The following is a 22,783-nucleotide window of genomic DNA, read 5'->3' as shown; positions in this document are numbered from 1 at the left end:
TCCGCCTCTCTAATGCAGAATTGACCTGTATTAGTTTCTATTGCTGCTGTGACGCATTACCAGGAACCGTGTGGCTTAGAAGCAGTAATGTGCTGTCTCACACGTCTGTAGGTTAGATGCCCGACACGGGTCTCACTGGGCCACAGCCCAGGTCTCGGCAGGGCTGCGCTCCCCCGGGAGGCTCTCGGGAGCATCGCTCTCCTGCTCTCCCGGCTCCCGAGGCTGCCCCCAGTCCTTGGCTTGTGGCCCCTTCGTCCATCATCTCTCTGTCCTTCGTTCCACGGTCGCATCTCTGTCCCTGAGCTTCTGTCTGCCTCCCTCTTCTACTCTTAAGGACCCTTGTGATTGGGGCCACGGGATAATGAAGGTCCTTCTTTTACTCCCGTGGAGTTTCGGGCCCAGCAGGGCGGCGCCTGGAAGCATGCAGCTCCCCAACCGGGGAGCGCTCCCAGCCCCTCCTCTTGGCTTTTCACGGAGGCTTGCTGACATAGGCATGCCTGATTAAACCACCGGGGCCATCGGTGCCCGATTCACCCTGCCCTCTCCTTCCTGGAACTTGGGGGTGGGACTTAAGGTTCCACCCCCCTGCTCATGGTTTTCCTGGCAACCACCTCCATCTGGTGGGGATTTCCTCACCTCACTCTCTGAGGTGATTTCAGGAACTGAGGGCAAGAGACCAAATACATATTTTTAAAATATATATTTTTATTGATTCCAGAGAGGAAGCGAGAAGGGGGGGGGGGAGAGAGAGAGAGAGAGAGAGAGAGAGAGAGAGAGAGAGAGAGAGAGGAGAGAGGAAAGAAACATCAATGATGAGAGAGAATCATGGATCGGCTGCCTCCTGCACACCCCACACTGGGGATTGAGCCCGTAGCCCGGGCATGTGCCCTGGCCGGGAATCGAACCGTGACCTCCAGGTTCAGAGGTTGAGGCTCAGCCACTGAGCCACACCCTGGTGAGACCAAATGTTATACCAAAGATGCCCTCATTATGCTTCTCTCTCAGGAAGCCCCAAGGGTTTGGGGACCTGTGAGCCAGGAACCACGGACTAAGACCAAACATCTCTTTCTTATCACAACCATCATTTCTCTAGACACGCCGTGTGGGTGATATTTCTGCTGGACTCTTCGCGGAGAAACCTGTGCCCAGTGAGGGTGAGAGCCTCGGGCCAGGGCCTTCCTTCATAAAGGCTCTGAGCAGTCGTGCAGGGCAAGCCCGTTTGGTTTTGTTCAGTACGACATTTTTCAAGCAACATAATTTTTTTTCTCTTTTAATACCCATTAATATTCTGCAGACCTCGATTCCCAGGAACTCACTCTGGGAAACCCTGGTGTAGCCCCGCACAGGGCCCTGGAGAAAAGCTGCCTCCGGCCTCCTGATCGAAGGTCAGGACACCAGTCATGCCACTTGAGATTTGATTAGAGAAAGCATTTTGGCTTCATTAAAGTTCATTAAATGAGCCATCCAGTGCCATTTAGCTGAATAAAAATGGCTCAAATGGCTTTAACTCCCCCACCCCCTTTTAGGGCAATTTAATTGAGGAAAAAGCAAATATGTCAGTGATGCAGACAAATATCTCTCGGCCTTCGCCGGGCACATCGCAGGCTCTGGGTTTTCCGGGGCTGGCTGCAGGCCTTGGTGACGAGATGGCGTGGTGCTTGCCTCCTTCCTTCCACCTCACCCTGAGGAGTGGGTGGCGGTGAGGCTGACCGTGCAGGAAGTCACAAGGTCAAGGCTGATGAGGTGTCGGGTCCCCGCTCACGGAGCCGTGGGCAGCATCTGTCAGCCTCCTCCTCCTCCGGCGGGTTGTTCCTTCTACACACACTCTCTGTGGGGCCGGGGCCGCCCCGGGCGTCCTCCTTCCCTGACCTTTCCTCCAGGTTCTTCAGCAGTTTCAGAAGAACCCCACCTGACATGGAGGGCCGCGGGGATGCTTCTTCCAGGGGGAAATGAGAAGACAGACAGCTGAGGCCGGTGGGTCTTAGGAAGGAGAACGGTATCTTTCCCAGGGCTGCCTTCGTGGATGAAGGAGTGAGGTTTATATCATGTGCTTGCAGCCCGTGAGCCACAGGCCCTGGGTGCCCGGGAGCCAGGCGGGGCAGCCTTGCTGGTGTCTGGCCAGCTGTGCTCGGTGCTCTGAGCCCACACCGCACTCAGAAAAGGGTCTTTTGTAAGAGCAGAGAGATCCCCACAGGGGCCAGGGACTGTGGCATCCACCTCGGAGGCAAGCGGAGCGGACCGCTGGTTCTGGTCTCTGTTAACAGGAGGAGACTGGGTGTGCCTGGGGAAGCTGACCGAGTGGACAGAGAGCAGATGGGGGCTCAGGGGCTGGAAGCTAGAGTGACCGGGCGCAGACAGACAGAGGGAGGGAGGGAGGGAGGCACAGACTCCTGAGGTTTTCAGGGGTCGCAGCTGGACAGTCAGCTTGGAGTCGATGCTGCGGGGGCTTCCCCGTCTGCCCAAGGGCGGGAGGCTCCCGAAGCCGAGGCCCCTGGGCGAGCAGGCGCCCACTGCGGTGTCCCCGCCCCACCCTCTCTAACTTGTATGATAATGCGATTTCTTATTCTTTATTTGCCCGGAATGCCTGTTATTTTAGTTCTTTCAGAATCCAATTTTCTCATGACATTTCTGCCTAACATAGCAAAGCGTGACCTTTGCCAGGGGACATGGCCGGCCGCCTGCGCCTGCCTCGGCCCCGACGGTCCTCCCGCCCCACCTGGACCTCTCGGGTCTCGCCCCCTCACCCCCTTCCGGCTCCTGTTCCCAGGGCTCAGCGATCCGACCCGGTTCCGGTGCTGAGAGCTTTGGTTCAGGGCGAGCTGGGGTGGGGTGGACAGCGCGGGGTGCTGGCCTTGTCGGACATGTGCCGCCCCCCACGCTGCTGTGGGTGGACAGCCAACCAGGGAGAGCAACACCGAACAGAAGACCTGGCCTGGTGAATCCCTCACTCTCACGGCGCCATCATGGAGGCTAGTGGTGATGGAGACTCACAGGCTGATTCTGAGCTTATTGCCCTTGACCAGGTGGTCCCTGCCCTTCTCCACCGGCCCCTGCACCCTCGGCATGGGGGCTCCCTCCCAATCAGCCACGGGCTGTCACCAAAGACAGGGCTGCCTCAGAGGGGAAGGGCAAGCCCGCCCTCAGGCTGACCTTGTGTTTGAACTCCTGCTCCTGGGTGAGCTGTGCGCTCTGGGATCCCACCAGCCTCCACGTCTCCCACGGCCATTGGGTGCTCCCCTTGGCTACTCAGCAGGCACCTCGGCATTTGCCCGGGAGACTCTCAGTGCCCCCAGGTGTGACCTTTGCAGCTTTCCTCATGTCACTGATGCCGGGCTGCTCACATCCCTCTCCTCCTGCCAGATCCAACCCAATAGGAAGTCCTGGAGCTCTACCCCCAACACCTCCCCTCCATCCACTGATGACCTTTGCTCCCTCTCCTTGCCTGCAACAGCGCGGCCGCCTTCTCCTGGCTCCTTAAAACACAGTCCAGCTCCCCTCCATGCCAGCACGGGGGGAGGGGGGGGCACGTTCCCCTCCTCCTTACCCCAGACCGCTCTCCGTGGCCTCCTCTCTGCCCAGGCCCCTCTCAGGCCTTCGCCCATGCTCCCTCTACTTCCTGGAGCACTGCTCCCTGGTACGGGCCCCTCCCCCCTTCTCCTCCCGCTCCCCTGTGACCCGCAGAGGGCACTGGGCTGGCCCGTGTCCAGCTGCTAGCGCCCTCTCCCGCCTCGGTTTCTGGCTTCGCTGGGTCTGCCCCTGTCCTCCGCTCAGCACAGCTGCCGTTCTCGGGCTCCTCATTTGTAACTCCAGCGTGAGTTCCAGAGGGGCCCTATCAGTCCTCCACCCCCTCATTCCTCAGGGAAGCCTGCATTTGTCTCCACGCAAATATTTGTGGGAGAAGCCCTCTAAATATAGACGCACCTGGGAGCTACGCGCGTACGGGGGTGTGTGTGTGAGCAGGTCTCTGTTTGCGAATATTCCCGCATGTGTAATAGACACAAACACACACATTGTGTGTGCGCGTGCGCGTGCAGGTGTTCACCTGAGTGGGTCCTGACCCGTCATTGTCGCCATGAGAGCACCGCCCCGGGGCCGCTTCAGCTCCAGCCCGTAGGATGGCTGCCTCTGCAGCCGCGATCACAGCCCTCCGTGTTCCTGGTCCTGGCAATAATGGCGGTGGGCGTTCCTTCTTTTATCCGAAGCCTAATGGCTGCTTCCTCCCCTGTACATGCTAATGAGGACAGTTAGGTAGCCACTAGGGGAGAAAAGAAGTGTGAACAAAAGGCTGAGGTCTGGGTCACTGAGGGGCGGACTGGCCGGCAGGGAGGCAGGTGCTGTGGAGTGTTCCGAGTGCCTGGGGGGAGGTTCGGAGCTCCCGCTGTGGGAAGTCCCAGGGGCCTGTAGCACAGCGCACTGCGCGGTGATCACACTGTACTATATGCTCCAGGAGTGGCTAAGAGGGTACAGCTTATGCTAAATGTTCGTATCGCAGAAAGAGAGGGGGCCCTGGCCGGTGGATAGAGCATCGGCCCGTGGACTCGAGGGTCCCGGGTTTGATTCCTGTCAAGGGCATGTGCTTTGGTTGTAGGCTCCATCCCCTGGTCAGGATACGGAAGGCAACCAATCGATGTATCTCTCTCACATTGATGTTTCTCTTTCCCCGTCTCTTCCCCTCCCTCTCTCTCTCTCTCTCTCAAAAAAAAAAAAAAAAAAAAAAAAAAAGAGGGGAAGGAAACTTTTAATTAGAGGTGATAGTTCAGTGTATGGCATTGTTGATGGTGATGGTTTCATGGATGTATACTCACCTTCAAACTCAAAGCGTCAGCCCGCAGACTGAAGGGTCCTGGGTTCAATTCTGGTCAAGGGCACATGCCCGGGTTGCGGGCTCGATCCCCAGTAGGAGGCGTGCAGGAGGCAGCCGATTAATGATTCTCTCTCATCATTGATGTTTCTATCTCTCTCTTCCTCTCCATTCCTCTCTGAAATCAATACAAATATATTTTAAAAAAAAGAGAAAAAATTTTATTTGTGAAACCTAGCCCTTTGAAAGGCTTCAGAATCCCTTCCAAACCTGGCCTGTGGCCTGGACGAGTGGCAGGCGGATGGATCGCAGGATGGAGCAAGGAGAAGGAGGACGATAAAGCCAGGATCCCATGCAATGGCCAAGCCTGCCCCCGAGCACCGTCTGGGCCCGATTTGCCCTTTAATCCCCCTTTTTCTGTCCCCCTTGCAGAAACCTGTCGAGTAACCGGCTCACCACACTTTCATGGCAGCTCTTCCAGACACTGAGTCTTCGGGAATTGTAAGTCTGGTTTTGGAGACCGCCCAGCCTGGCGGAGTGGTGGTGGAGGGTGGGTGGGGAGTGTCGAGCAGCGGAGCCACCCGGGACTGGGCGTCACCTGAAGGGGCTGCTGGAGTTGGTGATGTGGGGTGTACCATGTTCAGTGAGAGCCAGCCAGCCCGTCGCTTGATTTCACATGCTCTTTCGGGCACATCACAGTTCCTAAGACAGGAATCTCGCTCTCAGCAGGACCCAGTTTTGTCACCTCTAGGTGATCAGTGCTCACAGCATGGATGTTCGTAGTAGGAAAGAGCATTGATCAGTTTATGGTAAATAACACTGATACTGTCTAACCTTGTAGTGTATCAGGCGTGCTTTCGTTGACCTGACCTTAGATTTACCGCCACAAGCATCCTGGGCAGCAGGCGTCATGCTGCTTTTCTTATGAAATGGGCCTCTACACGTTCAGGTGCGGGTTCTGAGCCCAGGGAGACATAGGAGACGCAGCCAGATCGCACTGCGAGGGCCTGGCAGAGCCGGGCCCTGAACCCGGGCCTCTGACCTCAGTGTGCTCGTCTTTCCCGCCTCCCATTCTCTGCCAGCCTGTCTGGCTTGAGCGTGGGCATCGGTCCGCCTGTAGCCTGCTTAGCCTTGCTGCGTTTCTAGGCGGATCAGTGTGCCCCTTCCCCGGCTAAACACACGTTGGGTGGATGAGTGGAAATTCGTGAGCACTGCCGAACCAAATAGCTCCTGTTGGTGCGTGAGTCATCGCGTCATCTCTGCACGAGAGACAGCGTGTGATGTCAAGGGAATAAACCAGGGAATTCATGGAGAAGGAACTGGGGTGCATGAACTCAGGGAGGCAGGGTTCCAGACTCAGCTCGTGCTCCCTGTGGCTCGTGACTCAGCCCAGGTCCCTGCATGCAGACTGCCTCCCTGCCTCCACCACAGACCGCGGCCTGGGAGCCTGCCCACGCGGTGGCCTTTAGCACGTGTCCTTCCACCTGTTCTGACCCAGCGTTGGGGAGGGGAACGTTTCCATCCAGCGTCCCAGCAGTCCATCACCCGTCCATCACCCGATGGCCTTGTCTACCCTGCTCACCCCCACGGGCATAGTGCCCTGTGATGCTCAAGGCCCCGCCAGGGCCGGGCAGGGCACAGATGTCTCCTTGCCTGTGTCGGAGAGTTTGGTCAGTCCTGCTGCGGGTTGCTTTCCTTTCTCAGGACGTTGCCCTCCCTCCCACCGGCTGCTCCTCTTGTGTGGGCACAATAGGCATGGGGATCAGGGTTCCTTAGTCCCGTGGGGCTGTGACCAGGGGCACACCAGTAAGAACTACCTGAGCTCGGAAAAAGGTAAGTGTATATGTATCTTATATAATAAAGAGGCAATATGCAAATTGACCATCACACCCTCACAAGATGGCTGCCTACAACCAGGCAGGCAGGGGGGTTAGTGAGGGACAATCAAACAACTGAACAAGCAGGCTGCGTGGGGTGACCAAGCCAGCAGGGGGGCTGTGAGGGGGGACCAGGCCAGCGGAGGGGCAGTTGGGGGCGACCAGGCCGGCAAGGGGGGGCAGTTAGGGGCGACCAGGCCAGCAGAGGGGGGCAGTTGGGGGCGACCAGGCTGGCAGGGGGGGCAGTAAGAGATGACCAGGCTGGCGGGGGGGGGGGCAGTTAGGGGCCATTAGGCTGGCAGGGGGGCAGTGAGAGGGAACTAGGCCGGTGGGGGGAGCGGTTGGGGGTAACCAGTCTAGCAGGGGGGGTTGCAGTTGGGGGCAGCCAGGCCAGCAGGAGGGGGGCAGTTGGGGGCGATTAGGCTGGCAGGGGGGGCAGTGAGGGGCAAGTAGGCTGGCAGGGGGAACAGTTAGGGGCGATCAGGCTGACAGAGTTGGGCAGTTGGGGGTGAGCAGGCCGGCAGGGGATACAATAAGGGGTGACCACGCTGGTGGGGGGCAGTTAGGAGCAACCAGGCCAGCAGGGAGTGGGCAGGGCCTAAACCGGCATTTGGACATCCCCCAAGGGGTCCCGTTTTGGAGAGGGTGCAGGCTGGACTGAGGGAACCCCCCCGCATGCATGAATTTCATGCACCGGGCCTTTAGTATGTTTCTAAAGCACTGAAACACTGGACTGTGCCACAGACATCTAGCTGTCAGGTGGTTACAGCGAGTGTTGCATGCGTTCCCATCTTTGAAGGTAGGAAAGCCCTCAGAGGTCATCGACAGGATGGTGCCGTTGCTAACGCTGTTTCTGAGGACTCACACTGGGCAGGCACTGGGCCAACCAGTCTATCGAATGATGGGTGTTACTTGCTTCAGTCCTTACAAAAATCCTATAGGTAGGAGTTATTACTGTCATTCCACACTGGGACACTGAGGTGCTGAGTAAGGGTAAGTATCTTGTTTAAGGTCACCCATTAACTAAGTGTGTAGCCAATGGACTCAAGCTCTTGACCACTATGCTCAGCTATCTCCCAACTTCTTTAAAAAATGGATTTATTTTAAAAATGGTGACATTGGTTAACAAAATTACATAGGATTCAGGGGTACAATTCTATAACACGTCATCTGTACACTGTATTGTGTGCTCACCACCCCAAGTCAGGTCTCCTTCCATCATCATTTGTCCCCCCCTTTAACCTCTTCTACCTCCCTCCACCCCCTTCGCCAACGTTTTCCGTCTGTTTCTAATCCAAGGATTGTTCTACAATAATTTTCAAAGAGTGAATGGTTACACTTCTTCCATATGGAGCCCTAGAAGTGATCAGGGGCCCTGACATAAGTGAGGTAATTGGGGGCTCTCTTTTTTGGGGGAGTCTTGCATCAAGTTACCCTGGAATGCCTGACCCCCGCGCCTGTGGGAGGCCAGGGCCTGATGTTCTCTCCTGGGAACACCTGGGGCCTGCAGTTGCCTACTCTGTTGAGAAAACGTTCTGACAAATCAATGGATGCGAAACCCGTGGCATGCTGTCCCAGCGACGGGTTCCATGGAGTTTTAGAGACAGTTGTTCGAGGATATATATTTAAAGCAAATGCCAGGCTCCTCCCAGAGGATCATGGGATTCTGCATTCATCTCTGCCCGGGATCGATTCAGCGTGCGCTGCCTGTGACTTATGGAGGAATGAAGACATTCCCTCTGTGCGAGTCAGTGCGTGCGCCCCTGTCCACGGAGCATTTCATTCTGTCGCGCTGTTAAGTAGGAAAAGAATTCACTTGTAAGATAAAGAAGCCCCTCTGAGGAGCCATCGCCCTGGCGAGGGTCTGTTTTTTGAGGAAGAATGGAATGGCCAGAGTGGAAAATTTATCTTTTGGCCGGAGGGGCCGCGTGTTGGCTCTTGGCTGTGGCTATGATTGAAATCCAAACAATCCCAGTTCCTGGCCAGTGGGAGAGGGGCAGTGTTTTCTTGTCCGACTTCTGATTAGTCCACATGGCGCCATCGGCCGGGAGCCACCAGACTGCCAGGGTCTGCCTGCGGGCCTGTGGCAGGGTGCGGGATGGGCCGGCTCTTTGCAGGAAGGAAGGATTTCGCCCTGGAGGAGATGGCTCTGTGCGCTATGGCAGCCAGAAGGGTGAGGCCGAGGCTCGAGCGACCTTCTGCAGGAACCAAGGGCAAACTAGGGCATTCAACCATTTCTTTACTTTTTAAAATATCTTTTTATTGACTTCTGAGAGGAAGGGAGTGGGAGAAGGAGAGAGAAACATCAATGATGAGAGAGAATCTTGGATCGGCTGCCTCCTGCACGCCCTCTATTGGGGATCGAGCCCGCAACCCAGGCATGTGCCCTGACTGGGAATCAAACCCTGACCTCCTGGTTCATGGGTCGATGCTCAACCACTGAGCCACACCGGCCAGGCCCTTTCTCACTTACTTTTGCATGAGATGGAGGCTGTGGCCTTGGCCCAGCACCTGGCCAGGGTGTGTCTCTCTCACTGAGAGGACTGGCAGCGTCTTGAGAGCTGTCAACACTGTTCCAGGGCCCGGCTTTGAGGAGATTCGAGTTGGCGTTGCTCAGTGCTCTCAGAAGTTTCTGGTTAAGGCAAGATGGTGTTTTTTCTTACAGGCAAGACTGGAACTGCCTGGCCAGAAATCAGAGCAAGAATCCGAGATTCTCTTAGAGATAATGAACTGGAAGGAAGAGAAGCTTGGATTCTGTGTGCCATGATGTCATTTAGGCAAGAGGCTCGGAGGATAGAAACTGATGGCAGAGAACCCTCCAGAAACACCCCGGGGACCTTTCCCTTCATGTCCTGCACACACGGCAGGCATGATTCAAATAGATCGGAATACTTCATTTTCTTAAAGCAAAGTGATCCTCACTCCTGGTACAATGTGCAGGCTTAATCGACTTGGTAAAGTGTTGGCTCAGGATTGGGAATGGGTTTGAGCTATCCTGGCCTGTGACCACTCCCCACGGATCTCCGAGAAGTCACCGAGCCGTCATGGTCGTAACAGTGCAATCATCATCATCCCGGCCTCCTCACAGCCCCTGGTCATTCACAGAGCACGTGAGCACACGTTACTAATCCTCACGATAACTTTGTGAAGAAGCAAGGCCGAGCGCAGTTGCCCCCGTTTTACAGAAGGTAAAACAGAGCCTTGAGAATTAAGTTCCCGGCTGTGTTGGCTTCCCAGCGCTGCCGTACCGTATCACCACAAATCTGGGGGCCTAAATAAACAGAAACTGCTTCTCTCACTGCCCTGGAGGCCAGAGTCCAAAATCAAGACTTGGCAGGGCACACTCCCCTGAGGCTCACAGGAGGCCATCTTTCCTGCTGTTTCCAGCCTTCTGGCTCCGGGGTCCATGGAGCACCTGCCTCTGTCTTCTCACGCTGTCTGCCTGTCCTTCCCATCTCCTTGTCTTTGGTCTCTCTCCCCACTTTCCCTTATAAAGATGCCAGTCATTGGATTTAGGGTCCACCCTACATCCAGAATGACCTCATCCCACAATCCTTGACGTGATTATGTCTGTGAAGACCGTGGGTCTAACGCAGGCTACCTTCACGGGCGCTGGGGATGAGGACTTGGTACATCCTCTGGGGCGGAGGACACTCGTCAATGCACTCGATTTGCCCGAGGTGACCAGCTGGCTCCACCCAGGGCTTCTGGGTACTTTTCCTGCACCGGACGGCGCTGTCAGGCGGCCTGTGCTGGCCTCTTGGCTCCTCTGTGGCAGCAGACCTGGTCCCTTCCTCAGTCTCCACATCCTGGGCCTGGCCCGAGGGCTGCCCCCGGCAGCCATGCTGTGTGTGTGTGTGTTGGGGGGGGGGGGGGCGGGGGCGGGGAGGGGACCAGAGGCGACTGGCTGAGCATCCAGGCTTCCTAAACTCCCAGTCCTGGCCGAGGCCCCCTGCAGAGTGTCTGGCGCACATGCCCCGGGGACCGAATGAATCTGTGGGAGCCCCAGGGCCCTGCCATTAGTCCCTGGGCCATCTTGGAGCAGGGCTGGGTGTGGGCCACCTGCACTAGTGATGAGAGGGAGGGCCGTCCTGGAGGCTCCCTGTCCGTCCCTGCAGCCTGGCTGAGGCTCCTGGCTGGGACCTGGTCTCCTGGGCCTGCCCTGCTCTGCCTGAGCCCTGCCCTCAGGATTGCTCAGTGGAGGGCCACTGGGCCGAGACTCCCATGCTTTCTGCTGTGTGTGTGCCTCGCTGTCTGGGAGGAAAGAAAGTGCAGACAGTTCCCAGAAGGCTCTGGGGCAGAGGAGAGGAGTGGGTCTCACGTGCGTCCTTCCCGTTGGATCGGGTCCTAGAGGAAAGGGTGGAAGGAAACAGAGATGCTGTCAGTGGGCCGTGCTGGCCTGTCTTACACACAGACAGCTCACCTACCCCTCCCCGCCCTCCGGAGGAGCCGGCCACCTGGGCTCAGGAGTTCCTCCCGCTTCTCGCCTACAGGAGGTTGGAGCAGAACTTCTTCAACTGCAGCTGTGACATCCGCTGGATGCAGCTGTGGCAGGAGCAGGGGGAGGCCAAGCTCAACAGCCAGAACCTCTACTGCATCAGCGCCGAGGGCTCCCAGCTGCCCCTGTTCCGCATGAACATCAGCCAGTGTGGTGAGTGCGCGGCCCCGGGGAGGGAGGCGTCCCTCAGACTCCAGGGATGGCACCCCTCCCCCTCCGCCCTCCCCGCCTTGAACTCGGCCCTGGTGCACATGTGGCTCACCTCTTCCCTCCTGGGCACTCCTGCCCCTCCTGAGCCGCCATGGGAGGCTGGCTTCGGGGATGCAGAGAGGGGTTCAGTGCGCCCCTTCTCATCAGACCCCATACTTCCTGCCTGGGAATCACTTGCCAGCCAGACCTGAGCATGTGTCCTCGCAGTGTGGCCCCAGACTTTCTGTATCAGGGGCGTCTCAGGTGCTTTTAGAAAGGCAGGTGCCTGGGCCCAAGCACAGACCGTGACCCCAGGTGTCTGGGGTCCCCAGGATCTCAGAGCTCATTTTGGAGGGCCAGCTCCCCAAGGTGGAGCTGCCATCTGACTTCTTGCTGGAGCTGCCTCCCCGCCCAGGCCGTGTGGGGGAGTCCGACCACAGCAGCTTCAGTTCCCCGGGTGATGTCTGCTGGGCAGGCGGTGTGACTTCTGGGGCGCGGGGGCTCCTGAGAGCTCCAGCGGGTGGTGTTGGCGTCATTGTTGGGGCCACGTCTGGGAGTCAGTATTTGCCTGTCCTCTCTGCCCCTGTCTCCAGACATCCCGGAGATCAGCGTGAGCCACGTGAACCTGACCGTGCGGGAGGGCGACAACGCTGTCATCACGTGCAATGGCTCTGGCTCGCCCCTGCCCGATGTGGACTGGATGGTCACCGGGCTGCAGTCCATCAACACCCACCAGGTCGGCACCTTGGCTCGGGCTGCACCAGGAGGCTGGGACCCACCACCTCTTAGTCTTAATGAGACGCAAGAGTCCAAGCAAGAGACGGGAAGAGAGGGAAGAAGAGGGACAGTCGTGGTCCTGTCTCTCCAGGAAGGGACACGGAGACCTGATCTTAGACACACTGTGAAACAACTTCTCAGTGCCTCTGTTTACTCACCTGTAAAATGGGTACAGGGCTGCCAGGCACCTCATGTGAGGCTGAGGGAGCCCTTGACTGGAGAGAGCCTGGCCCTCGGTCAGTGTGCATTCACCGGATGAGCCTTCTTTACCTTCCACTCAGCTTTTCCTTTTTTTTAAAAAAAATGTTTTTATTGATTTTTAGAGAAAAAGGAAGGGAGAAGAATAGAGATAGAAACATTGATGAGAGAGAGATATAGATTGCCTGCCTCCTGCACGCCTCCTACTGGGGATGGAGCCCGCAATCCGGGCATTGAATGCCCTGACCTGGAATCGAATTGTAACCTCCTGGTTCATAGGTCATCGCTCAACCACCGAGCCACACTGGCCAGGCTTAGCTTTTCCTTTTGCTTCCAGAAGCTGTTTAGGGTTAGGTGGGGGAGCTGCCCGTGTAGAAACTGTCTGATGGTTGTCCTTTTACTGGCGTTTTAGACAAACCTGAACTGGACCAATGTGCACGCCATCAACCTGACGCTGGTCAACGTGACGAGTGAGGACAACGGCTTCTCCCTGACGTGCATCGCAGAGAACGTGGTGGGCATGAGCAACGCCAGCGTCGCCCTCACCGTCCACTGTGAGTGGACGCCATGGAGGGGGTGGCTGTGTGCACGCCGGGCAGGAGGCTGGTCTACCAGGAGGGGCAAGTCAGTCCTGGGCTAGTGACCCCAGGAAGGGGCGTCCCTGCCTCTCGGAAGCCGGTGCCTCCCGCTCAGCTGTGCCTTCACGACTCCCGGTTTGACCCGTCGGCCTAAAGGTCGTGAGAGGGAGCCCTCCAGCCCTGGAGATCAGGGCGCTCGGGTCGAGACAGACATCACTTCCGCTCTGTTGGGGGGTGACGGGGGGCCACCTCTGATTCCCCGAGTCTTTCCCGAGCAGGGTGGGGGTGAGAAGTGGGATTCCCAGGCCAGCTCCTGGGAGCTCTGTGTCCTGGCACCAGCTGGCCTCTCCCTGGCAGACCCTCCGCGCGTGGTGAGCCTGGAGGAGCCCGAGCCGCGCCTGGAGCACTGCATCGAGTTCATGGTGCGCGGCAACCCGCCGCCAACCCTGCACTGGCTGCACAACGGGCAGCCCCTGCGCGAGTCCAAGATCATCCGCGTGGAGTTCTACCAGGAGGGCGAGGTGTCCGAGGGCTGCCTGCTCTTCAACAAGCCCACCCACTACAACAACGGCAACTACACCCTCATCGCCAAGAACCCGCTGGGCACCGCCAACCAGACCATCAACGGCCACTTCCTCAAGGAGCCCTTCCCAGGTGAGGCCCCGCGCTCTGGGAAGTCCATCCCGGAGCTCGGGGGGAGGAACGGGGCCTGGTGGCTGGAGAGGAAAGGCAGCAGCCACAGTGATACTGTTACCATGGCAACCAAACATACACGGGAGCGTAGTCAGCCACCCCCAGCGTTGTGTGTAAAATAGATGAAGTGTCTGGTTTCCAGCAGCTGTCACTGTTCACACCACGACCCCTGAGAAGTACCCAGTTGGGCACAGGAGGGCACAGCATGTTCCGGTGGAGAAAGCAGGGTCTTGAGAGTTGGACAAGAAGGGCAGAGACTCTTGACCCAGCCTTCTCTTCGACGGGAGACTCTGGGCACAGTATTTGCTTCTCAGAGCCTCTGTTTCCTCATCTGTGGAATGGGCACGATTGCACTGCTCCCGTAATGATCCTGAAGCTCTCAAACGGCTTAAGGGGTACAAAGCACCCAGTGATGGTTCAATGACCTTGTCGCGGGGTCTGCAGGGACGCTCCGCCCAGCTCCGCATGTAACGGGCGAGTGAGCCAACCTCCTTCTCCTTGCTGGTTAGGGTCCAGGCTGCCGGGTCTGTGCGTGCCCCCGCCTCCCCCCGTCTCCCCCCCCCCTGTGCTGAGCTGATGGGGGTGTCTGATGCTGTCACCTGGGTTGTCGCTAATGTCCCCTGCACCTGGGTAGTCACTGAAGTAATGGAAGAAAGACCTTTGAACATCTGGGAGGCGATTCTGTCTTTGTCTGGGCGAGAACGTGCCAATTACCTTCCTGACGTGGGAGGAGTTAGGGGAAGTGGTTGCGGCTTCTCCCTGTGGGTTCGGCAGCCGCTGCATTTCTGCTCAGGAAGCCGTGTGTCTTTGCCGGCCTTGGCGATTTGTGCCGGGAACATGCTGGGTGACCTCTGGGCCTTCGGTCCCCAGAAATCATGGGTTCTAATGAGATGAAGGGAAGTGTGAAGTCTGGTGCCTCTCTCTCTCTCTCTCTCTCTCTCTCTCTCTCTCTCTCTCTCTCTCATGCTTACGCGCACACACACACACAGACAGGGAGAGGCTGGCTCTGTGCGGCATCTGCTTGTGTGAAGGTGACTGAACAGCCACAGAGAACCAGGGCAGCAGCGCCAGGCAGCCTCGTTTATCTTAAAAAAACAAACCACCACACCTCGAACTAGGCGCTCCGAGAGGGAGATGGGGGAGAAACCAGGCTGCGTGGGAAGCGGCCTTCTTGCCACTGACGTCCAGGGCGTGATGGAGCCACAGGGCATCCGACGCGCTGATGTCTGAGACCCCAGTGGTCCTGTTTGGTCCCCGTTTCCAGCATCATCCCCACTTTGCCCAGTCACAGGCCCGGGCACCTCAGAGGGGCCAGGCCGGCTCTCCTTTGGGAGGCAGGGCGGTCGTGCGGGGTACGGGGCTCCCATGGCCACCACGTGAGCGTGACCTTCCGGGCACACAGGGCTGCGTGGCCCTGTCCCTGCCTGTGCGCCTCTCATGATTGGAGAGGGATGCTGTTGGGAGGAGAGTCTCCGCTCCCTGGTGGGCGAGGAGTTTCCAAAGAGAAGCCTGGGGCCTAGAGCGAGCGGGTGCGGGTGCTCAGGACCAGGGGAGCCACGCTGGGCTGCTCCCCGGAGGCGTCCTGAGGGCCACGGGCAGCTGGAAGCTGCAGTGGGCACGGCTTTCCCTTTGCCCTGCGTCCTCGAGGGAGGGAAGCAGCTCTGTGCCTCCTCCCGCCACAGACACGGCCTCTGTCCCCAGGAGATGAGGGAGGAGGGCACAGAGGGCTCATCTGAGGTCCTTCCCTCCAGCCCAGTGCCCCCGCCAGGGCCACCTGTGGGAAGGTTTGCTTGTTTATGCTCCTGAAGGAAGCGGTGGATGATGGAGAGGCAGTGACAGGGAAACGATGGGCCGGTGGTGAGTGACAGAGCGGCTAAGCATTGAGGAGAGTAATTCTCTAGGGGACCGGGCGGTGGGCATCAACCCCGCTGAGCCCTGGGTACAAAGGCGGTCTGTGGGTGCTGTGAGGGTGTGGGGACATGATGACCACGTGTGCCCCCTCCTGCTCCCAGGCAGCTCAGCACAGACCTTAAGAGCAGGTCCAGCTGGCGTGGCTCAGTGGTGGAGCATCGACCTAGGAACCAGGAGGTCACAGTTTGATTGCGGTCAAGGGCACATGCCCAGGTTGTGGGCTCAATCTTTAATAAGGGGCATGCGGGAGGCAGCTGATCAGTGATTCTCTCATCGCTGATGTTTCTCTCTCCCTCTCCCTTCCTCTCTAAAATCAACAAAAATATATTAATTAAAAAAAGAGCATCCCGGGAATCTGAAAGGGAATGTTTTGGGAGAAATAGATCTGACAGTGCGGGTCCCTTTTGCTGACTGTTCATGAGCCCGAGACCCACGGAGCGGCGCCAGGAGGTCTCCCCAGTCCCAGGCGCATGTGCTCGGTGATGCACGAGCGCTCCCAGGCTCCAGGCAGGGAGCTGAGCGTGCACAGTGCCGACAGGAGGACGTGCTGGTCCCGGGAGGCTCCATGCGGAGCAGCGGGGCTCCGAGTGTGTTTGGCACCTCTCCTCTCGGGCTCTGGAGCCAAGGCTGGGCCCCCTCTTCTCCGTCCTCCCCCCAGATCAGGCCTTCGGTCACCTGCGGTTTAGAAGAGGGTGCTGGCATGCAGGGCACCCTCAGGAATTGGGACTAAGCTCTATTGCTCTCCCCCAGAAGCCCACAGAGTGACAACAGACGAGTAACCTGGGAAGGTGCGCGTACGGCACGCAGGGCTTCCTCGGAAGGAGCCTGCGCAGAGAGCAGCACGTTCCCCACAGTCAGAGGGTGTGTGCTGGGCAGCTTAGTCCAGAGCTCTGCTTACAGCAACTGCTTAGCCAGGCCCGGAGCACAGAGGACCCCGTGCAGGGAGGATGGGTGGATGGGGTGGATGGACGAAGGAGTTCTCACCCCTCAGGCTAACGCAGTGGTTCTCCAAGGAGGAAGCCGCAATGCCTGGTTAGTCCGGCACATTCTCAAGACCCACCCAGCCCAGACCCGAATCCAAAACTCGGGGGGACCAGTAATCTGTTTCTTTAAAAAAATTTTTTAAAAGATCTTTAACTTTTCTCTTTGAAATAATATGAAGTGAACTACCCCATGCCCCCAAAAAAGTTACAAAATAGTACAAAGAACTTCCTTCTACCCTTCACCTCACTTTCCCAATGGTTAGCATCTTATAAACCACAGTACAGCGCTCCCAACCAGGGCATTGGCGAGGGCGCGGCACTGCTATGGAATCTGCAGACGTCAGTGAAATATTTTTTAAAAATCTTTATTGGTGGAAGTATTACATAGTCCCCCTTTTCCCACTGAGCCCATCTAGCCCGCCCCGCCCCAGCCTTCAGCACACTGCTGTCTGTGTCATGGGCTATGCATGTATGCACACACATGTTCTGTCAGTGGCCCCAAGGCCGTCCTTTCCTCCCCGGGATCCAACCCACGTCGCTGTGCTCTCCTTAACCGGGCCAGCTTCTCAGTCTTGCTCTGTCCGGCGCCGTCTGCGCACTTTGGAAGAGTGCTCGCGGGCTGTTTTCTGTGCCCGGCTCACCATTCGGGCTCGCCCAATATGTTCTCATGACTGCACGCCCGTGGTGCGTTTTTGGCAAGCACACCACAGATGTGATGCTGCGCCCTCTATCCGTCTGTCCATCTTGTCGCCGGGGATGCTAACCTCATCACTGGGCCAGGATGGAGTCAGCCAGGTCTCTCCATTGCGAAGTGACTCCTTTCCCTTTGTCTGTAGTAAGTACGGTATTGGGATGTTTGTAAATATCTTGCTTCTCACCGCTCTTTCGCACGTTAATTTTAGCATTCAGTGATGATCCCTGCCCGAAACAATGACTGCTGTGCAATTTGCCAAGTGGTGATTTTTCTGTTCTTATCCTTCCCTCTGCATCTACTGACTGGAATTCTACTGCAAGGAAGAGCTTTCTCTTCTCACTCATTTGTCGATTCAGTTATTTATTTGCTCTTGGTATGGACTCGGGTATTTAGTTTGCCCTATGCCTCATGACCCATGCGTTCCTTGGCCCTGGCGGCCCTAACGAAGTACCAGAGCCTGGTGTGTGTGTGTGTGTGTGTGTGTGCTTAGACAACAGAAATTTACTTCCTCACGATTCTGGAGGCTGGAGGTCAGAGGTCAAGATGTCAGCGGGGCTGGTTTCCTGAGGCCTCCCTCCTGGGCTTGCAGGCGGCCGCCTTCTGCCCGTGTTCTCCCAGGTCTTCCCTCTGTGCACCTGTGTCCCAATCTCCCCTTGTTATAGGGCTGCCAGTGGTATTGGATTAGTGCCCACCTGATGACCTCATTTTCACTTAATCAGCTCTTTAAAGACTGTCTCAGATCGTCATAGTCCAATGCACTGGGGGTCAGGACTGCCACACATAAATCCGGGGCGGGTGTGACTCAGCCTGTGACAGCCTGGCTGTCGCCATCATCCTGCTGCTCACATGGTCCCAGGGCTGGCCGTCGGGGACCGCCCCATGCGGCTCCATGTCCTTCCTCCACGCCCCATGAATTCCCGAGCACGTTCTCACTTTCCAGTCCTTTTCCTGAAATGATGGCTTCTCCCAGGGGCCCTCACTCCTTTCATTGGGGAATCGATGGTGAGCACCCCCTGGGTGACTCTGTTTCAGGCTGGGTTCCGAGACCCTCTGTGAGGGTCCAGGCTCGGACCTGAGTCCTGTTTTCAGATGAGTGAGATTCCACCAGGGAGTTCATTTCTCTCAGCCTGTTTCCTTCCTGTTAAATGGGGGTAATCCCGCCTACCTCCTAGGAGGGTCGTCAGGACTGAGTGGCATGCGACAGAAAGTGTTTAGCACAGCCCCTGGCTCACAGCCGCCGTCTAGTGGTGCTAAGCTTTCATCATCAGGTGAGCCCCCGCTGCGGCTCAACAGTGCCATCAGGGTGCCCAAGGACGGCACAGTGACCTGCTCGGATGACCTCCACACTCCGTTTGGGGAATGCTATCTTGAGGTCACAGCTGGCATTTGCAGGGGGGGCCAGCGAAGTCCACACGGCAGACTTCTCTGGGCTCTAGTGTACCAAGGTCCCCCGCACGCCAGCGACCAGGAGGAGGGGACCCTGTCTCAGATTAACTCCCCATCTCAGTTTGGTCCCTGGCTGGGCCGGGCCATTTCTCTTGAAATCGGGAACTCTGTGTTTATTTCTTCTGCCTTGGGAAGACCAGCCTCCTACAGAGGCAGCGGGGCGTGGGGCCGGGGTCACGCGCCCAGGACTTGTGTTCCAAGCTGCTGGGGTAACGTGGGGTCACCGTGAGTGGGGAGGTCGTGGCTGTTAAGATCGCAGTGCCCCCCGCTCTGCTGTTGATGACGCCAGTTAACAACCTCTTTGTCTCTTTTGCAGAGAGCACGGATAACTTTGTCTCCAGTAAGTCCGCTCTACCTTTTGCTTTGAAGCTGGTTTATTCTGAGCCTTTGGGTAACCATGGAATCCAAATAGTCCTCTGCCCCAGGCCGCCCAGCCCCCAGGCCCCTGGCCGCCCAGCACGTCGGAGTGACTGAGAAAGGGGACTGCAGAGTGGAAATGTGCTCCAAGCCCACCTCCTGGGCAGCCGCTCGTGCCTCAGTGTCCCCAGGGCGTTCCCTAGGCCTGACCGAGTTGTGGGTCTCCCCGCCTGGATGGAAGGGGTGGGGGCGGGAACACCTGGGCTTGCACATGCCCGGTGGAGAGACCTTGTCCATCTCAGCTGTTCTTGAACCTGGGGCCTCTCCACCTGCTAGTGTTTTTCACCTGCTCCCAGGGCCCAGAGCGTGGCCGGGCCCCCCTCGCACAGAGTGGTGATTGACAGGGTCTCCTGGTGGCCTGGTGTGTCCTCACGTGGGATCACGAGGCTCAGTGTACAAGTGATTGGGGCAGGACTAGACAGTCCCCGAAGGATCTGGTGTTCTGCTCACGGGCTGTGGGAGACATGGCTTTTCCCTCGCTCCCCGCGGGGTGGGGGTGGGGGGGCGGAGACGGTGGCCAGGACGGCCTGGGACACCCTGCTGCCTGGCACCGAGGTGAACAGTCTGAGATGCTGTATTTGCCCTCAGTCCTAGAGGACGTGCATCTCACAGAGCGGCCTTCCAGGGGCGCTGAGTCGGGGCCTCCCCTGCCCAGGAGGCGATTCCAGGTGGAGGAGAGGCGGACACCGGGTTCCCCCAGCCTTGCTGGTCAGCGGCGCCGGCTGCTTAGCCTGAGCTGCCATTGCGTTTTGAAATCTGCACTAGGGGGTGGGTCGTGGGCTGTGTGTGGGGCTCCTGGCCTCCTGGATCTCATTGAGGGTGAAGAGGGGGCGATGAAGGGGCCTTGGGGAGCCGCGGGGGGGGGGGGAATGGAAGAGCATCGGGGAGCCGCAGGGGAGGGAGGGGGTAGGAGCCAGGGGAGGGGGATGGGAGAGCCTGCAGCAAAGAACAGTCAGTGACAGCCACTGTCACCACCAAAACGTGGGGAATCCGGACCCTGGCTGGGACCCCAAACTGTTTTCTTGTTGTTGTTGCGCTGTTTTATGCAACAGCTCAGGGTCCTCGTTGCCCGGGTGCCATTCTTTACTCTGAGAATGGGGGTGGGGGTGAAGGTCCCGCGTTCCTCATGGAGCCTGCCCCTGGCTGTCACAGCCGGGCAGCCAGGCGGGGCCTTGGTCTCTGGGGAGGTCAGGCAGTAAGAGCAGGTTCAAGGGCATGCTGTCCAGCATGGACTCGGCATTGGGGAGCCGGTGGGGCTGGCACGGAGTCCCCCTGGCCAGGAAGCTAACCGTCCTCCTTTCCGTTTGGTTTTCAGTCTATGAAGTGAGCCCCACTCCTCCTATCACTGTGACCCACAAGCCAGAGGAGGACACTTTCGGGGTGAGTTACTTCTGGGCTGGGAGGGGGCCGTTTTCACATTTCATCCGAGCAGCGGACGCTCCGATTCCGTCTCGCTCGGAGTCCGGGACGTCAGGCAGGAAGAGCCCTGACGAGTGACCTCCTTCCAGGCGCGGAGTCCTCCCTTGTTTGAGGAGAGTAATTCATTGTTTGAGGAAGCATTGCGGCTCTGCTCCCAGCCCGGGCCGGGAGGGCGCGCCGGGAAACCCCCACGCTGCTGGGAGCCTGGCTGGGCCTGATTCGAAGGGGCTGCTTACTGTGCAAGCCTCGTAGGAATCAAAGTTACCCCACCAGCTCCCGGGTGGGTGTCCAGGCCCCCGCCCCGACTGCCAGAGCCTGAGATTTCTCGGGGAAGAGTCCAGATCTCCCAGAATCCCTGGTTAAGAGTATTCTGTAGGGAACGTCCATGTGCATGTGCAGAATTGGCTCGCTCACTAAACAGCAACCCGAGAGACAGAGGCCTCGCGAGGCTTCCGAGTGCATCTGTGCGGCCGCCCCCCATGCCAGGGGCTCAGACCCCGAGTCGCTGACGTTTCCCTAATCGGGGTGGGTCATTTGTTAGCCGGATGCTGTTAGGGCCTCATCATTACTGCCTCTGAAGCAGGGCTGGGGAGCCTTTGTCTGCCAGGGCCATTGGATGTTTACAGCACCCTTCCCGGGCCGTACACAGTGGTCAGCTTCAAAACTAGCCTGCTGTGTTCGGCCGAACATTGAATGAACTCACCCCGAATGCCTTGGCAGGGCCAGGCCCCATGATCTCACCGGCGGCCCGCGGGCCGGACGTTCCCCACCCCTGGCCTAAAGGCTCCTGTGGGCGGCAGAGTTCCCTGCCGGCTCCTGCGACAAAGTAACTGTCCGGACGCTTTACCCCCCCAGGTGTCCATCGCCGTGGGGCTCGCCGCCTTTGCCTGCGTGCTGTTGGTGGTCCTCTTCATCATGATCAACAAGTACGGCCGGCGGTCCAAGTTTGGAATGAAGGGTAAGGGGGCCTTGCATTGGCCAGGGTCTCATGGGGGGGGGGGGGCGTGTGGCTCTCTTCAATGCTGTTTCCACTTCCCCGGCTCTCGGAGGGGGGGCCTCTGTTATTCCCTGAAGGGGCCTCCTCCTGCCTGCACCGTTACTGCGTTGGTAATGATGGGCTGAACGCTGCGCTGGGATCTGTGGGGACCCAACTGGGAGCCTATGGTTTTGCTGGGACAGCGGGCGGGTGCACGAGGGTGATTTGGGAGGAAAGTTGCATTTGCGGGCCAATGAGAGGACTTGTTTCTTTTCATTACCAGAGGGCAGACGGACTCGTTGTTTGAGTAGCTTGGTTCTTTTCTTGCTGCCCCCATGCGTGGGGTGGTGAGAAGGTCCTAGCAGGGTTAGATGTAGGGGGGCTCCAGGCAGAGTCCCAGGGCGGGTGCCGCGAGCCCCCTGCCTGCCTCAATGCTGGCCAGCTTCTGAGACCCACACACTCCGCCCTGTCACCGCCGGGGTGGGCGAGGATGTGGCTCTACGCCGAGGCTTGGGTGGGGGAATGGCACGGAAGGGGTCACCATGGCGAATTAGTGTGCATCTGCCGGGTCCCTGGGCCCCAGGGATGGATCTGACCAAACGGCTCAAAGGAGGCTGGACCTTTGAACTGCAGAAACTTGACCTTCACGCTACACTCCCAGCCAGGTTTCCTGCATGGCTGACGGGAGATGGGAGATGGGCAGGGTGGCTAATGGGAGGTTCCAGGAGCCATCGGGGGGCCCAGCTGGGGTTCAGGTTGGGGTCTTCTGGGGAGATCATGGGAGCCAGAGAGATGCATTTCTATGAGTCGGCACGTGACCTGGTGTGTGTGGGGGGGTCCTGGCCTTGGGCTCCGGGACTGACAGCAGGTGTGTGCGTGGGATTCATCGGGACAGTGGTCCCTGGACTCACATGTGAATGCTGCGTGTTCGTACCCGGCGGGCGGAGCGGGCGGTTGGAATGGGACTGGTTCGTAGCTTTCCTCATATTCTCACAACGTTCACGACTCCCCTAAGAGCGCAGAACACTGCTCTGTAGCAAGAGACACCCACAGAAACACAGGAAGGCAGGGGACGCGGGGCGCCGCCCGGCCTCCCGCAGCCGGGGCCTCTGTGCTCGCTTTCTGCCCCTGACTCAGCTGAGCGAATCGCAGCCCGGCCGGCCAGGTTTCCCCGATCGGATGAAATATTTTGACCCAGCGAAACACGCGTGCCAGCAAATGATAAAGAAGGGACAGGAGTCTGGCCTGCTGCCGCTTGACTTCAACACGACCAGGCCCCTGTGGGCACCTTGATTGCAGATGTTTTATCTGCCAAACGGTTTTACG

At 58.3% G+C, this 22,783-nt stretch overlaps 1 protein-coding gene across 7 annotated transcripts in view; it reads left to right on the top strand.

Moving 5' to 3' along the window:
* The window catches only part of NTRK3 (neurotrophic receptor tyrosine kinase 3), a gene marked incomplete at both ends in the record, with an annotated part of 228,155 nt that overhangs the window by 53,594 nt on the left and 151,778 nt on the right, over positions 1-22,783 (top strand). For 5 of the 7 annotated variants that reach the window (XM_079764235.1, XM_079764234.1, XM_079764233.1 and 2 more), the window contains 8 exons: positions 5,234-5,302; positions 11,172-11,329; positions 11,959-12,101; positions 12,753-12,894; positions 13,276-13,572; positions 18,962-18,985; positions 20,378-20,442; positions 21,337-21,439. In XM_079764235.1, the coding sequence (XP_079620361.1) occupies positions 5,234-5,302; positions 11,172-11,329; positions 11,959-12,101; positions 12,753-12,894; positions 13,276-13,572; positions 18,962-18,985; positions 20,378-20,442; positions 21,337-21,439 (1,001 nt within the window). The remainder of the gene's footprint in view (positions 1-5,233; positions 5,303-11,171; positions 11,330-11,958; positions 12,102-12,752; positions 12,895-13,275; positions 13,573-18,961; positions 18,986-20,377; positions 20,443-21,336; positions 21,440-22,783) is intronic. The other 2 variants (XM_079764236.1, XM_079764238.1) reach the window with 1 other exon arrangement.

The sequence above is a fragment of the Cnephaeus nilssonii genome (assembly GCF_951640355.1).
Source record: "Cnephaeus nilssonii genome assembly, chromosome: 24".
NCBI classification, from domain to species: Eukaryota; Metazoa; Chordata; class Mammalia; order Chiroptera; family Vespertilionidae; genus Cnephaeus; species Cnephaeus nilssonii.
Note: the sequence above shows the minus strand (reverse complement) of the source record. Positions and strands in the feature narration are given on the sequence as shown.